The 18383-nt window shown below is 38.8% G+C and overlaps 1 protein-coding gene across 2 annotated transcripts in view; it reads right to left on the bottom strand.

Moving 5' to 3' along the window:
• Positions 1-2011: 2011 nt before the first annotated feature.
• IMMP2L (inner mitochondrial membrane peptidase subunit 2) overlaps positions 2012-18383 on the bottom strand; it is an 885601-nt gene continuing 869229 nt past the window's right edge. The window contains exon 7 of one of the 2 annotated variants that reach the window (XM_032761474.2): positions 2012-3089. In XM_032761474.2, the coding sequence (XP_032617365.1) occupies positions 2970-3089 (120 nt within the window). In that variant the 3' untranslated portion in view covers positions 2012-2969. The remainder of the gene's footprint in view (positions 3090-18383) is intronic. The other variant, XM_058426048.1, reaches the window with a different exon arrangement.

Here is an 18383-nt window from a genome sequence, read left to right on the forward strand (position 1 = left end):
TTCAAAGCTGTCAGATAGGGAGGTTTAAGTCGGCAGAAGTTTTTGCTGCCTGTTGTTCAGCTATGCCCTGCCCCTAGGTGTGGAGTCTACAGAGGCAGGCAGGCCTCCTTGAGCTGCAGAGGGCTCCACCCGGTTCGAGCTTCCCAGCTGCTTTGTTTACCTACTCAAGCCTCAGCAATGGTGGATGCCCCTCCCCCAGCCTTGCTGCCACCTTGCAGTTCGATCTCAGACTGCTGTGCTAGCAGTGAGCGAGGCTCCGTGGGTGTGGGACCCTGTGAGCCAGGCGCAGGATATAATCTCCTGGTGTGCCATTTGCTAAGACCGCTGGAAAAGCGCAGTATTAGGGTGGGAGTGTCCCGATTTTCCAGGTACCATCTGTCATGGCTTCCTTTGGCTAGGAAAGGGAATTCCCTGACTCCTTGCACTTCCTGGGTGAGGCGATGCCCAGCCCTGCTCCGTTGGCTGCACCCACTGTCTGACAAGTCCCAGTGAGACAAACCCAGTACCTCAGTTGGAAATGCAGAAATCACCCATCTTCTGCATTGCTCACACTGGGAGCTGTAGACTGGAACTGTTCTTATTTGGCCATCTTGGAACCTCCGATATAGAACCCATTTTTATAAGTTACTTGGTAAAATTGTTTGAAATGACTTTTGTAGAAAGTGAAAAAAAATTAATTACAAATCTCAATCTTCCTGAGGTACAATCATTATTTCACATTTTACAAATTAAATGTATAAAACATAATACACACACTACACCCTGAACCGTAAACTAGCAGTAATGTTTGAGAGGAAACTGTTTAAGTAACTGAAATCGTTTATACAGATTAAATTTATAATTCACAGGAGGGGAACTCCATTCATCCTACAAGGCTCAGCCCATGGCACCCCTCCTGTGACAGTTTCCCCCATCCCTATTTCCCCAGACACAATCAGATTTACAGCCCGTTCTGCTCCCATTGCACCTATTCCGTGCTCTATACCTACTGTTGAATTGTATGTTAATTCTTTGCCTCTTTACAGTTCCTCCTACCCCCACCAGTAGACTATGAGAACCTTTGTTTTATCTACTTTGATTTTCCTGTCCTTAACACAGTGCCTAGGATTCACACATTGATTGGACAGGATTTTATTGTCAATTATGAGCAATCATATGACCAAGTTGAGCAAGATAAACCCTGCCCTAGATTAGACTACTAGTTCACAGTCTAGTAGGGGAGAAAGTATGTACACGAATCATTAACATGCAGAGTGATACATTAATGAATGTATATACCAGGTAGAGCAGTGACTCTGCCTGGGGTTGTATTCCTGAGGAAGTAACTAGTCAGCTGAGCTGTTCAACAAGCATTAGGCATTAACTCTGTTGGTGATGTGTTGGATGGCTAATGAATAGAAAACTGAATAGAAAGAGCATTTACCTTCCCTCCAAAGATATACAATCTTGAATGAATAGTTCGAGTAACAATGGCACGGGTAGTCAATAAGGTAGCAAGGCTGATAGCCAATGGGGTAAACTGTTAAAATATTGAACTCTTCTATACCAGTGGTAAATAGCAGCCACTACCAGCACCTGTCTATTTGTTCTTTACTCTACCTCTTCTCAGTACTCCCAATACCCTCTTATATGACCGACAGACCCTCCTATGTTCCAGCAAGTAAAGGGTCAATGCCCTTATGCACTAGACATTTTACACACAATTCCAAGGGAGGCACTTTGCCAAGAAAGAAAAAAAAAATTACAAGATTTGAAATAGCGGTATTTGGTAAACTGCAGTTGAAAGCCAGGGTATGAAGTTCAAGTTGGGGAAAAGAGAAAATGGAAATGAAGAATTGAGAAGGGCAATGAAGAGCCACAGAAAAATTCTAAGCAGATTTGCTTTAAAAAAAATTCTGTCCAACGTTAGTATATAAGTGCTCATTAATATTTGTTGAATATGATTATGCTAACACTAATTTACACAAACCTCTAACCAATGGGAGAAAAAGAAGCTTTCATAAACACAGACTTAGATGCAGGGAATTTACTCCCTTATCCCCACAAATTACAGACTCTATTATTCTACTATAACTTTGCAATTGGTGATTTCAATATTACAGACGTGAATACTGAGAAATAATTAGGGGAAGAAAATCAAATGCAGCTGATCTGGACTGTTTTTTCTTCTATTTCGCTCAGAACTTTTAAACACATAGCATGACTAAATGCAGATAAATGGGTTTACCCATTATTGTGAATAGGCATGAGATCACTCAGAAATGCTGGATTAAAAATGGCCAATAAGAAAGGCTTGACTGTAGGCAAGTATCAATAGAATGGGTTCTCCATTACTTTAATTCCTTATTTTCAGAAGAGATAAGAAATTCCTCATTAATGGATGTACTCAATGAGAACTAAACACTCAAAACAGGACCTGAGTAAATCACTGTTTTATTTTAACATTACTGTTTACTATTCTTCCTAACTGGCAGTTACTGCTTTGTAGATACTACAAATCACAATATAATTCCCATCATTATATGTATAATATGTGTTCCTTCTTGTTCTACCTTAACAGTAAGTGGCAAATACATCATTTTTATTGAATATTAATTTTCAATTTATTTCAGCAGCAAGCACCAAAATCAAAACCCAACAATCAATATAATAAGTATATGTAACAAATAATCTGAAATGTAGCCCCATTAAGACATGTGGGTGCAATATTTTTATATTCCCAAAGGTCTGCATATTTTGGGGGCATTAAACAACAGGGAACTAAAATTTAACACAAAATCAGGTGCCATTTAATACTGTTTAGTATTTGAAAATTATTTATTTAGTAATACAGATAGTCTTAATGTGCTGTAAATGTTTCTCGCACAGCATCATACTGTCAGAAGTTTTTCCCTTTTGGAGGCTTCTTTTTTCCATTCCTCTCCAGTAACTGGCCTCCCAATGCCAGCAACTCAGGTAGATTCATGCAGTCATTCCTCTTCTCTCTGTACTGGTAAGCGCTCTGGAGGAAGAACAGATTCCAATTTCTGCCAGCGCTCTGGGGGCCACAGGATATGTGTGGCATGGGCATGCAGAAGTCCTAGGGAAACCTGAATTCATGAGAAACAGAAAGAAATCAATAAAGAGATCATTTTATAAGAATCGTTATTAATAGCTTGAAAGCAGAATTTAATCCAGGTTTAACATTCCATGGAAAAGTGATGATGAATAAAAAAAATAGTAAACACCTTTTGTAGCCATTGAAATACAAAGAAAAAAAACAGTAAGCACTTCTATAGCATTTTTCTAGGTGCTATTGTATGTAATCTCCTTTAATCCTCACAAAAACCATGAGGTAGGTTCTGTTAGTATTTCCCTTTTACAGATGAGAAAGCAAAGCTCAAAGAGGTTAAAAAACTTGCCAAAAGTCATAGAACCACTAAGCGGTTAGTCTGTCTTTAGAACCAAGCAGTTTGACTCCAGAGTCCACCATCTTAACCGTTAGCCTCAAGAGCCTATTTGCATAGACCCAGGAAGCATAAATCTGGTGTATACTCTCAGAGTTTCCCACAGAGTCATTGGTATCCTAGAGAGACTTTCTTTATGGAAAAATCACAAAGTCCTAAAAAATATATATATTTTGTGAAAAACATTTTCCCACCTACTAGATGAGCAGCAGGAGTTAGGTGTGAGACTGGGTGGGCTGTTTCCATGGAGAGTACACTGAGTAACACGTATCTAGTACTCATGGAGAGAGGTGGAAAACAAAGAGAAAGCAAACAAGGTGGGATGGGTAGCGAGGAAAAATAATAAAATATATAGATCATGGCAGATGGTAAAGAATCCCCATCAGCAGAGGCAAACAGAGATTGGCGAGGATGGAAGAGGAGGTGAGGGGGAGGACTTAAGACTGAGCCCAAAGACAGGAAGGGAGCCCTTAAACATCTTAAATCTTCTTAAAGACATCAATTTCAGCGAACAGGAGAACATAGCAAACTTGTTTAAAAGGCAGATCAGGGTCTTATCTTAAGAGATGAACCTTCAAGAGGTCTGAAGGAGGGCCTGGAAATCTGTGTTTTTTAAAAAAAATTGTTGTTATAGTTACTATCAGGTGATATTTTAATGGTATTTAGAAGCTTACAAAATACACTCATATTTAGCACTTATTTACTGAGTGCCAGTTATAAAGTAATACTATATGTCCACTTTATTTACCATTTTATTTTCAAATGTTTTTCCTATAAATTGGACTTCCACAAAAATTAACATAAAACATTCCTTTCACTGAAGCTCTTGTATTTGCTATCACATGAATTCAAGAAATCTCTTCTATTTGCTATCGTAGGTATTCAAAAAAATCACATTGTCTAGGGACTCGAAGACGGAGCTGGATATCAGGGAAAGCTTCCAAAAAGATAATCAAAAACACACTGTTTACACAGAAGAAGAAGAAGAAGAAAAATCTTTTAACAACAACTTGAAATACAAACTAAATAAGCATAAAGAGTAGCAAGAAGCCCTTGGGCTCAATAAAGGGTTTTTTTTTCTTCTACTTGTTATTTTGAAAATCAGAACTGTAAAAAATTTGAAAGTGTGGTACAAAAACCAGCTCCATCAAAAGTAAGCACTTAACATTTTGCTGCATTCATTTCTTTCTCATTTTATGTGTATGTACATATATGTTACATGTACACAGCCACTTCTTCTAAACTGTTTGATAGTTGCTGACATCATGCTAAATTTATCCCTGAATACTTCAACATATATCTCCTGAGAACTAAGACCATTTCATATATGAACACAATACCATTATTATATATCAGATATTTAATGTAGATACAATATTATTACATAGTCTATATTCAAAATTTTCCAATTGTCCCAGTGATGTCTTTTATAGCAATTATTTTTAAAAATTCAAGGTCTAATTAAGGGTCACAAATTGCATTTGGTGGTCATTACTTTGCTTTGGTTTACATTTAATTTCTTTTAATCTGGAGTCCCGGCAAGCTCCCTTGTAAAATGTCCTATATCTGGAATTGCTTGATTTTTTTGCCTCATGACTAGAGTCAAGTTCCATCAAATCAGGAGGCACAAAATATCGGTGCGTCTCATTGTTGCGATGCCAAGTTTGATTACTTAAGGCAATATTGACTAGATTTCTCCATCATAAATAAATCTTTTTCCTTCTGTAATTAACAACTCTGTGAGATATTTTGTAATAATGTAAATATCCTATATGCAAGCTATATTTCATCTAGTTGTTTTAACATTCATTGATGATTCTGTCTGAATCACTTATTACATTAGGGATTACAAAATTTTTGATTTTCCAAATCTGTTCCTTCTTTTGCATTTATTAGTTGGCATTGTACTCTAAAAAAAAGTGCTTTCCTTCTCACCCTAGCTGCCTCTATTATAACTATCAAGAAGTCCTTTAAGTCAAAATCTGTGACTACTTTTTATTTATCTGTTTGATGCTCAAATGTCTTAAGTTTGGCCAGTGGGAGCCCTATGTGTCCTTTGGACATGTCTCCATCAGTATTTTAGCACTACCTTACTTTTTGGCACTATTAGTTGTTACAGGCTTACCCTGCACCTTAGACCTGTTCCACCTGAGATCAGACATTTCTTTAAAGTGCCTTGGTTTCTTTTAGCAAGGAATACTATTTAGAAACCAAGATTTGGTACTAGGTGTGCTCAGTGCTCCTGGGGTGTCAATATTCTATACCATTTCAGGGAATACACATAAAAAATCCAATACCACAAAGTTCTCCCTCACCTTCTGCACTCCATATTTTATCTCCCTTCTTCCACAGTGATTACCCTGGCTCCACACAACATTAACACATTTACTCATTTATACTTTTCTAAAATATACTCAAAATAGTTTCAAGGTGACTACACTACAACCATTACCAACAATAAATCTGCTGAGTACAAATTAAGATTTCTGTGTAATTATTTTAGTCCTTAAAATATATCTCATTTTAAGGGGGTACTTGTAGGCTGGAGTGCAGTGGCACGATCTTGGCTCACTGCAAGCTCCACCTCCCAGGTTCATGCCATTCTCCTGTCTCAGCCTCCTGAGTAGCTGGGACTACAGGCACCTGCCACCATGCCCAGCTAATTTTTTGTATTTTTAGTAAAGAGGGGGTTTCACTGTGTTAGCCAAGATGGTCTCGATCTTCTGACCTAGTGATTCACCTGCCTCGGCCTCCCAAAGTGCTGGGATTACAGGCGTGAGCCACTGCGCCCGGCCTGGAAGAAATTCTTTTTTTTCTCCCCAGTATAGTTATGTTACCATTTGATATAGAGGTAGGCTCATTTGTTTCTATTTATACTCAATTTTGGAGTTTTGCTTTAATTATCCATTTTTGATTCCATTTTATTTTTGAATATATATAAATTTACATCCTTCAAAAGTTAAGATTATTTTTTAAAGATGTGGTAGGCAGAATGATGCCTCCCCGCCACTGTCCTGGCAAAAGATGTCCACATCTTAATTGCCAGAACCTGTGAATATGTTAGAGAATAAAGAAGAATTAAGATGCTAACCAGTTGACCTTAAGATAATAAGAATATTCTCTATTATTTTATGGGCCTGAATGTAATCACAAGGGTTCTAAAAAGTGAAAGCAGGAGGCAGAAGGGTCAGATTCAAAGAGATTTGAAAATGCAGTGCTGCTGGCTTTGAAGGTAAAGAAGAGGACCATGAGCCAAGGAATGCAGGCCGCCTCTCGAAGCTAGAGAAAGGAAGGAGATGAATTATCCTCTGGAACTTTCAGAAGGAATGCAGCCCTGTTGACATCTTAACTTTAGCCCAGTGAGACCCATATTGGACTTTTGACCTCCAGAACTGTAAAATAGTACATTTGTGTTGTTGTAAGGAGCTACATTTATGGGAATGTATTAGATCAGCAATAGGAAACTAAAACAAAAAGTATACAAAGAGAAATCCCATTCCCATCTTCCACCCCATCCCCAATAGGTAACTAATTTTATTAGTTTCTGGTTTGTTGTTTCTGTGTTTCCTTTTAGAAGAGAAAAAAAAGCAAATAAGGATACACACATATTCCTTTTTCCCTTTTAGACTTATACCAAAGGTAACATGCTATACTCTCTTGTGCACCTTGCTTTTACTCTCAACAGTATATCCTGGAAGCTACCTCTATCACTTCATAGAAATGAACTCTGTTTTTTTTTTTTAAAGTCTCCTCACCCCACCCAACCCTAGTGATTCCGCTGATTACTCAGTTGGGGAACCTAAATCTGTAGTTTCCACTTTGTTTCACGTCTCGAAAAGGTAAATCTAATTAACTTTAAAGAATCCCTTGAATGTATTCCAGAACATCCTAAAAAAACATTCCATCTATGTTAACTGCCAGGAAATACTTCCCTAGACCTAAATGATCTGTCATATTGCAGTTTTTATCCAGTTTTGTTCTTACCTGAGCTCAGCAGAGTTGGAAAACAGCTGGTCTCCATCTCTTCTACAATAACCCTTTTTAAAATTTGATAGCTGCTACTCAGATGTACCTCAAGCCTTTATTTGCTCTTCAAGATGTTTAAATTTTTTTTCAAAAGGGTGATTTGCCAGTTTTCTAACTTGGCTGAACTCTTGCCAATATATCTGCTTGCTGGCTTAGCTTTGGACTCAGTTTTGGGCATAGTGATTCAATTTTTTTTTAATCAACACTCATTTTACCAAAACCAATCTTAGAATTCTTTTATTTTAAACATTTATTAAGGCTACTACTCTTGCTTCCTGAAAAAAATAATTCATCTTCACAATGATGAATGATGAGAATTCTATCAGATAACATCAATATTGCTTCAAAACATGGTACGGGAATGCAAAATTCAGGGTTTCTTCTTTTAATACTGAGAATAATAGAGAGCGAGAGAGTGTCTATTCATCCTCCATAGTGTCTTCTCATGGATCTTCATTTTTTAAAATTGATATGTCTACAGGCAGGCAAAGAGTATAGTGAATATAGAAAGAGATAAAAATCCAGAAATATATGAACTTTGTAAAAATTAAAAGTCATCCTTCAGGTACAGTTTTGACTTGCATACTGGCTGTATTAGCTAGGTTCTCCAGAGAAACTGAACCAACAGAGTGTGTGTGTGTGTGTGTGTGTGTGTGTGTGTGTGTGTGTGTAGAGAGAGAGAGAGATTTATAGACATTTTTAAAAAGATATTAGTTGCCCTAATATAGTTGCTTCTCAATACTGCTAGGTCCCACGTTCTTTCCTGAAAAAATAGACTCATCAGTAAGTAAGTACACATTGTTATGTGCTAAATTGTGTTCCCTCAACTTTATATGTTGAAGTCCTAACTCCTAATACCTCAGAATGTGACTGTATTTGGATATGCTAACTTTAAAGGGATGATTAAGTTAAAATGAGGCCTGAAGGCAACCGGATTAGTGACCTTACGAGAAGAGGAGATTATGACACACAGAGAAACACCAGAAGCACATGTGCACACAGAGAAGGTCATGTGAGAACATAGCAAGACGGTGCCCATCAGCAGCCAAGGAGGGGGACTGTAGAAAAAAACCAAACATATACTGAACCCTTGATCTTGGACTTCTAGTTCCAGGATTGTCAGAAAATAAATTTCTGTTGTTTAAGCCACACAGTCTGTGGTATTTTGTTATGAGAGTCCTAGCAAGCTAATACACACATGAATTAAAAAAACACTGTGCAGCCGGGTGTGGTGGCTCATGCCTGTAATCTCAGCACTTTGGGAGGCCGAGGTGGACAGATCACTTGAGGTCAGGAGTTCAAGACCAGCCTGGCCAACATGGCAAAACCCTGTCTCTACTAAAAATACAAAAATTAGGCAGATGCAGTGGCACCTGCCTGTAATCCCAGCTACTTGCCAGGCTGAGGCAGAATAATTGCTTGAACCCAGGAGTTAGAGGTTGCAGTGAGCCAAGATTGTGCCACTGCACTCCAGCCTTGGTGATAGAGCAAGACTCCATATCAAAACAAAAAAACAAAAAAACAAAAAAACAAAAAAACAAAAAACCAAACAACACTGTGCTAGAAGTCAGGTCCATGAAATGTCCTAATACTTACTCCTCAACATAGGGGAACAAAGAAATATGTTGAGAGAAAAACAAAACAATTTTTGCTTTAAAGAAAAAGAGAGAGATGCTTAAGTACATATAACTCTTCCAATAGGTTAAATACTTTGAATAACCAACCTAACATCTTATTGGAACTTGATTCTCCCCTCTCCTTACTTATTTGTGTCCCATGTGTAACTGTGTCTCCTTCAATGGATTCACATTTTTCAGGTAGAAGAAAGTTACTTTTACAGTACATTTCAAAACACAATAGCAAAAGCATATTAAATGAACCCTGCAACCTTAAGCAGATCAGTGCATTTTCAGTATTTATTGAATGTGAAGATAAGTTCACCTACATGTCTTAATAGAACTCTTGTAATAACTGTTGCCCCTATGGTAGAGTGGGAGGAAACTGAGCCCACAGATTGGAAATTCATAATCTAGAATAGTAGTCACCAAACTGTTTTGATTATGCATCAGCAGAAAATTTGACGATTCATCCCTATTATTTATGTTAAAATTACATATCTGCTATTAACAATCCATAAAATCAAATGTTAATATGGCTTAGATTCTTATTTTAGATACAAATAGAAGTTCTAATATTTTTTTCTTGCCTCCCATGGATTATTGTATTCATTACTTGAATATTCCTGGTTCCCACTTTAGCAATCTCTGTTTTAGGAAACACCAAAATTACTGGCTGGAAAGTGATCCACAATATCAGTCAATGGGTTTGTTTTGCCCACACAATGCCAACGAACCACATGGACTAAATTTGCACTGAATTGTCTGTCTTTGATTGAGTTGGATCCACTGAGAAGTTATTTTGGCATCTGGTAGACACAGTCTTCATGAGCCCAGCCTTTCCTTCAGATGCCAGGGGGACAGGTGTGTGTGGCTTTGGTTCCCTCCCCTCCCTTTCCACAAACCTATAATCTACCTAACACTCTTTCATTTCTTGGCTTCAGGTAGTTTCACCCTCTCTTGAGGGAAAGGCTTGCAAGGACAAGATAAGGACAAGCAAATGCAAAAGAGCCTCGAGTTGGGATGGAGGAAAAAACACAGGAAAGAAAATCAGGAAGAACAAGACTATTAGCGGGAAGAAAGACATTTTTAAAAAGATGTTCAGGCACTTCTACCATGTGAGGGGCCCTCACCAGACGCTGAATTTTCTAGCCCCTTAATCTTGGATTTCCTAACCTCCAGAACTGTGAGCAATATATTTCTGTTTAGAAGCTTAAAAAAACAAAAAACAAAAAATGTTCAGAACTTGTATTAGTCCATTACCATGCTGCTAATAACTAATAAAGACATACCCAAGACTGGGTAATTTATAAAGGAAAGAGGTTTAGTTGACTCACAGTTACTGTGACGAAACTTACAATCACAGCAGAAGGGGAAGCAAACATGTCGCAGCAAGCAGAAGTGCTGAGCAAAAGAGGGAAAAGCCCTTTATAAAACCATCAGATCTCATGAGACTCAGTCACTAACACAAAAACAGCATGAGGGTAATTGACCCCATGATTCAATTACCTCCTACCAGGTCCCTCCTATGACATGTGGGGATTGTGGGAATTACAATTCAGGATGAGATTTAGGTGGGGACACAACCAAACCATATCATTCCACACCCAGCCCCTCCCAAATCTCATGTCCTCTCATTTCAAAACACAATCATGTCTTTCCAACAGTCCCGCAAAGTCTTAACTCATTCCACCATTAACCCGAAAGTCTAAGTCCAAAGTCTCATCTGAGACAAGGCAAGTCCCTTCCACCTATGAGCCTGTAAAATCATAAGCAAGTTAGTTATGTCCTAGATACAATGAGGGTACAGGCATTGGGTAAATACAGCCATTCCAATGGAAGAAATTGGACAATACAAAGGGACTACAGGCCCCATGCAAGTCTGAAATCCAGTAGGGTAGTCATTAAACCTTAAAGTTCCAAAATGATTCTCGTTTGACTCCATGTCTCATACAAGTCATGCTGATGCAAGAGGTGAGCTCCAATGGCCTTGGGCAGCTCTGTCCCTGTGGCTTTGCAGGGAACACCTCCTCTTCTGGCTGTTTTCATGGGGTGGTATTGAGTGTCTGCAGCTTTTCCAGGTGCACAATGCAAGCTATCAGTGGATCTACCATTTTGGGGTCTGGAGGACGTTGGCCCTCTTCTCACAGTTCCACTAGGCAGTGCCCCATTGGGGACTCTGTGTGAGGGCTCCAACCCCACATTTCCCTTCCACACTGCCCTAGCAGAGGTTCTTCATGAGAGCTCCCCATCTGCAGCAGACTTCTTCCTGGACATCCAGGCATTTCCATATATTCTCTGAAGTCTAGATGGAGGTTCCCAAACCTCAATTCTTGACTTCTATACATCTGCAGGCCCAACCACATGGTAGCCGCCAAGGCTTGGGGCTTGTACCCTCCGAAGCAATGGTCTGAGCTGTACCTTGGCCCCTTTTAACCACGGCTGAATCCAAGGCATCTGGGACTCAGGGCACCATGTCCTGAGGCTACTTAGAGCAGGCGGGTCCTGGGCCCAGCCCATGAAACCATTTGTCCCTCCTAGGCCTCCAGGCCTGTGATGGGAGGGGCTGCCATGAGGTCTCTGAAATGCCCTGGAGACATTTTCCTCATTGTTTTGGCAAATAACATGGGGCTCCTCATTACTTATGCACATTTCTGCAGCTGGGTTGAATTTTTCCCAAGAAAATGAGTTTTTCTTTTCTAACGCATCATCAGGCTGCAAATTCTCCAAACTTTCTACTCTGTTACCTCTTGAATGCTTTGCTGCTTAGAAATTTCTTCCAACAGATACCCTAAATCATCTCTCTCAAGTTTAAAGTTCCACAGATCTCTAGGGCAGGGGGAAAATGCCACAGTCTCTTTGCTAAAGAATAACAGAAGTCATATTTGCTCCAGTTCCCAACAAGTTCCTCATCTCCACCTGAGACCACCTCAGCCTAGATTTTATTGTCCATATCACTAACAGTATTTTGCTCAAAGCTATTAAATAAGTCTCTAGGAAGCTCCAAACTTTCCCATATTTTCCCATCTTCTGAGCCCTCCAAGTCTCTAGGAAGTTCCCAATTTTCTCACGCTTTCCTATCTTTTTCTGATCCCTCCAAACTGTTTCAACCTCTGCCTGTTACCCAGTTCCAAAGTTGCTTCTACTTTTTGGGGTATCTTTAAGCAGAACCCCACTCCCAGTACCAACTTACTGTATTAGTCCATTCTCATGCTGCTAATAAAGACCTACTTGAGACTGTAATTTACAAAGGATAGAGGTTTAATTGACTCACAGTTCAGCATGGCCGGAGAGGCCTCAGGAAACTTACAGTCACGGAAGAAAGGGAAGCAAGCATGTCCTTCTCCACATGGCGGCAGCAAGGAGAAGTGTCAAGCAAAAGGGGGAAAGCCCCTTATAAAACCACCAGATCCCATGAGAACTCAGTCACTATCATGAGAACAGCATGAGGGAAACTGCCTCCATGATTCAAATACCTCCCACCAGGTCCCTCCCATGACACATGGGGATTATGGGAAGTATAATTCAAGATATGATTTGGGTGGGGACACAGCCAAACCATGTCAGAACTAGAGCCAGGGTCAGAAGATGATCAATGTCAGGTGTGAGGAATGAGGTGAAGCACAACCCTTTTAAATCCATTTGATTAAAATATTTTGTAAGCAGGAGAAAGAACCTGCACTTTTAGCAAATAAAATATTTTGATGAATTTTACTTAGCGGTATAAGAAGAGAGAGAAATTCCCAAATAAACAAAGCAGCAGTCAGATGATATTTATTCTACAATAATAAATTACCTACAATTATGTTTGAAAGTCAAAACAAACTGAAACAATATCCAAAATTTGAAATGTTGTTCTAAAATAGATACTGATTTCTCAATGCTTAAAGAAATGTCAGCTCTCCAATCTGATATCAAAGGTCCTTCACAGTCACATCCTTCCAAACTCATCTTCATAATTTCTCAGTACAAGTACTCTACTCTCAGGGCCTCTCCAGAGCACCCACAACAGGACATACCATATCTATCTGCCTGCTTCTGATTACTGTTGTCCTTCCACTTTGTAATCCTCTTCCTTAGATCCCTGGATCTCTCTTGTAAGACCCAATTCAGTCCTGACTCTTCCATGTAGTCCCTCCCAGCCACTCCAATTCATATCTGTTTGTTCCTGACCAAGGAAGGAATCAAGGCCTGGTATACGGTCTCCCCAATATCCAGTTCTTCCCAATATAAAGATCAATATATTTGAGTTAAATATATTTTTTACAAAATAGCACAACTCTTATTTTCTTGACTTCCCACCTTTGGATCCAGAGGATTACACAGCTATCATCCAGTGTTTTCTCTTAGAATGTATAAGGCTGGTGGTGAGTATAAGGCTGGTGAGGTATCATCAAAAGTGGTGACCCCTTTTGGACCATAACTTATCTGCAAGTGATCCCTACCTTCACGTCCTTGTTTAAAGGGGAAACCAATGGTTCAGGCCCCAACTTAATTCAAATGAACAAAATGAGCACAGTAGTGGCTACATCCTTTGTCAGGCTCAAAAAAAAAAAAAAAAAAAAAAAAACAGGCTCAGTTCTCCCATAGTTTTTCTCTCCCCTAATGCAACCGTATTTCATCAAAGGCAGAACCCACTCCTCCTGGGCCTCTTACTACAAGATTGTCGCATCAGAAAACCAATTTTCTTCTCACTGGTTTAGTTATTTCTAAGTCTCCTTAATGAGATTTTGAAAACATTATTATTGGGTTAATAAATGTTTCTTGCTTAAAGGAACAAAGTTTAATAATATAGGAACCAAAACATTTGTGTGGTTAGGTCAGCAATGACCAATACAAAGTAATTTACTTTCTTATCATAGTACTTAAAGCTTTAAAATAAGTTTTAAATAAAACTTACAGTTTTAAAATAAATTTGGTACCTCATCAAAATAAGAAAATCACAAATGAACCTTTAAGAAATTCCCTAAGTATAGTGTGACCATGAAATCTATTACCCAAATTAGGACACTTAAGAGTGAAGGGGGTTATTAATAATTAAACTGGGACAGTAGGTGTAAACCAAGGTGGCTCTAGGATATATAGTCATCCTACTTATGTGTCATCCCATTGTTTTGACAATCGAACATTTATTGACTATTGTTATACTCTGAGGGCCTTACACATACATAACCTCTCTTACTACTAAAATTAAACCTGCAGTATAGATATTACTAATTGCATTTTGCAAAAGAAAAAAAAACAAAGCTCAGAATTACTAAGTAACATGATGAAGGCTGTAAGGCTAGTAAATGATAGAAGCAAGATTTGAAATAGCCATGGTTCAAAATTCATGCTGCTCCCACAATAAGGTACTGTTTCTTCTGTGATGTTATATGATAATTTATGTTTCCATCTCTATAGCAAGGGTCAGCAAACATTTTCTCTAAAAGGTCAGAGAGTAAATAGTTTAGGCTTACAGGCTATATGATCTCTGTTGCAACTACTCAACTCTGTATTGCAGCACAAAACAGGCATGGACAATATGTTAGCGAATATAACATTTGTTCCAATGAAACTTGATTTACAAAAACAGGCAGCGAGCTGTATTTGGCCTGAGGGCCATGTTCACCAACCCCTGATCTATACTCTAGACCCTATAATGTCTCTGATGCGACAGGCAGAGGTTCTAGCTCAACTTTTCTATATTATAAATTAGCACGGTGTTTTGAACAAGATTGGGAACTACCTGTCAGCAATAAGCATTTACTGAATGAGTGAATTAAGGAGGAAAGCTTGTTTGGAAATGCTGTATTTTGTTATCTGGGCATCAAGGAAATTCCTTAACCTACATTAATGGAAACATCTATAGTTCTTTAGAAAACAGTATTAAGTAACAGGAGGGTTTCCATAATCACTGACTATATACCACAATGGATTGATAGCAATCTATCCCTACAAAGAACTGTGAGACAGTCTCAAAAGTATTTTTGAAAGGTAGAATATGGAATTGCCTAGTACACTTCCTGGTACTGCACTGACAACATGCCCCAATTCTTTCTGGATTGGGTACCACAAAGGAGGATGTTGCCCTTATAATCACTGCTGAGACCAGAGCTGTGAGTGTCAAAGAGAGAGCAAGGTCACTAACAAGAAGCACAGGACTTCACTTGCAGCTTCTACTGTGATGTCATGCATTCAACATGATGCAACAAGTGGAGGGGATGTCTTGACAGTACAGAGACACTGCTTTCCTGATCCCACCTCTCTGGTCACCATTTTTTGTTCATGTCAGCATTACACATGAACAATAACAACCATAATAAAGGCACAACTTTAAGGGCAATCTAAGAGACTAAGAAAAAATGAGAAGAACAAAATGATTCCTTTAATAAATAGCATAACATTGAGATTTCTTGTGGATACTAGCAAAACAGATGCATGGTTTAAGTAAATCAAACAGAATTAGAAATAAAGGCAGGCAAAACCAAATGTCACATGGAAAAATGAGCAATTGCACTGTTAAAAATTATCAAAAAGATATTTTTTAAAAAGACTTAAGCATATAAATGATGCTACCTACTTTATTTTTAAACATGGATTAACATATCCATATTTGAATTTTTTCACCAACATTTTTGGATACAGGAGACTAGGTTCATACAGAGAACAGTATTAGCCTATTATCCACTTACACATTCCCACGATGCTTATCTACACAGCATACAGAACAGATAAACACAACTCCTAATAAACAAAGGCATGCACACAGAATGCTTCCATTCCACATAAGCACTGACTGATATGCACTCAAAGACAACCTGATAAGAGCAAAGCTTTGCTTGTTTAGGTGAATGAGGCATGTGAGCATCATGTGCCAAAGAATTATGCTGAAGGCAAACAAGAAGAGCCTCGAAACTCCTAAGTTCTAAGCTTTGGTGAGCCGAAAAGGATAGAAGAAAAAAAATACAGACAGAAAGCAATGGAGTAGTGGAGAAGGGAGGCTCTGGAAAAAATGGATAGATAGTACAGGGAGGAAGGAGCAGCAGCTAAGGTAAAAGGCACAGAGTCAGGGGTGGCACAATGGGTGAGCTTTCTTTGTGGGAAATGAGCTACTGAGATATCCCCCTCTGGTGTCACCATCCTGCAAGACCCTAGCAGTAGTGATGGTTCTGGAAGCATGCCACTGTGCAGAAAGACCCAGCATCATCTTCTCCGTCCTCCCTGAACTCACAAGAGCAATGGCCCTTGCACCTAGGAATATTTCCTGTAGACAAGAACTCCTTCCTTCCTGAAGATATAATACAGGCCCACAGTACCTTACTAGCAATTCTAAAATCAAAAGAATTCCAAAAATATGAAGTTTTCTGTAACCCTCTGGTAGCAAAATCTGACCTGACCTGAGCTGCTATAAAATTATAGTCTATTTATCCCACAGAGTATGCCAATTCATACTTCTGGCTGCAGAATTAATGTGCTTGATTCTAGAAGCTGCCCCAGTCTCTGCTGGGGGTATTATGTTACATATGGCATAGACATAGTTTAAATATGCTGTTTATAGATACTGATATCACCTTTCTGACAGCTAAAAAGTCTGAATTCTGTAGTATAAGTTTCCTAGTTTCAGATGCGATATTAACATCTTTAAATATAAGCAAAGGTGAATATTTACCAAAGAGAATAAATGTAATCAGAGACATAGGCTCAATCCTAGGTGGGATGGGCACCCTACTAGATGCTGGAAATATATAGCAGGTAATGAACATGATCCCTGTCCCTTAGGACCTCATGATCTGGTGGGAAAGACAGATGTTTAAACAAAGTTTTGAACTACAACCTGGCATGCTAGACATACAAAGGAGCCAAGTACCCTGAGACTAGAGGTTGTGGCCAAGCCTTGGAAAGGCTCCACTGAGCAGATTCATCTAAGTTAGCTCTAAAGGATGCTGCTGACTTCACTCTGCTAAGGGCAGATCTTCACCCATGATATCCCTTGCCAGATTTTTATCTAGAACATTCTCCTAATCTTTCATTAATTTCAAAGGTGAGATAATGTGATAGGTTTATACAATGCAATATTTTGCAATTTAAAAGCAAAGCCCTATGGTTTGGAAGAGATTCTAAATGAGACTCTCTCTTTCAAAGGCCTCATTCTAGGACAAGTGTTTTCCTTCATTACCAACAATTTTAACTTTAATCATTTCAAAGCAATTTTCCTGTTCAAGACTTAGCTTTAATCAGAATGCATTTTCAGGTCACTTCATAGCCTCTTCATGCTTCTCTCTAGATAACTACAGAATCATGCATAATCATTCTAGTCCCCCCAAGACACCCTCAGTGAGTAGTCAGTTCAACATTTTATGCAAAAATAGATACAAAGCAGGCCTCTGAGGGTATCTCCAGCTAATTTTCATAAATTAATTTCCCAGGATTGATGTTTATGCACCAGTCTCTTTACCACATAATCAAGTCACTGGAGTTGAAGTGGTCTAACTCCTTATTTTGCAGCTTGATTAAGCAGGTGATGAAATACTTGAATATAATTTGGTTAGTTAACAGCTCACGCTATTCACAATAATCCAAGGTGAATGGATGACATTACCGACCGATGTCTCATTGTTTGCTTGTTTTCTTTCTAGTAGCTGATGTCCCACATGTTATTTTTATGTTGGAGATAAAACAGTTCATATAAATACATGAGTGGAGAGGTGTGAAAGGCTTTAATATTGATGATGTTGTTTTAAACCACATTTAGACCAACTGGGCAGGCAGCCACCGAGACAGACTAGATTGCCATTGGTTAAGAGAGGATTTGGGATGACAAGGTATCTGGTACCCACTACCAATCCCACTGCTGTGGTTTGAATGCAGCTATTCCTCTGCTGGGGTTACCTCTGTTCATCTGGGTGGCTATCTGGCTTCCAGCCTCTATCTAAACATCTCCCTCTACTTCCGTTCCCTCTTTTGTCTCTACTTTCAAAATAAAAGGGGAGAGGCTTAGAAAATAAACAACCAGAAATGAAAGAAGATAAATAAAAGTAACAACCACAAAGACCAATACAGCTAGTTGCTGTGACTAGCACCACATCTGGTGCCACGTGAAGAAGACAACAGGCTAACTTACACAGCTCTTATATGAGAGGACACTTCACATTTTTAAAGAGAGACTAACGTTTTCTCTGATTTAATTTTTGCAATACATTTCTAACATAGGGTCTAGTACAGGACACTCTAAGTATCATAACGAACAATATTCACACGTTAGGTTTCCCCAAAAAAGGCAGAAACAGAGTTCAAGTTGCTGGCAATTTGGTGA

This window comes from Hylobates moloch, unplaced genomic scaffold (assembly GCF_009828535.3).
Source record: "Hylobates moloch isolate HMO894 unplaced genomic scaffold, HMol_V3 SCAFFOLD_1, whole genome shotgun sequence".
NCBI lineage: Eukaryota > Metazoa > Chordata > Mammalia > Primates > Hylobatidae > Hylobates > Hylobates moloch.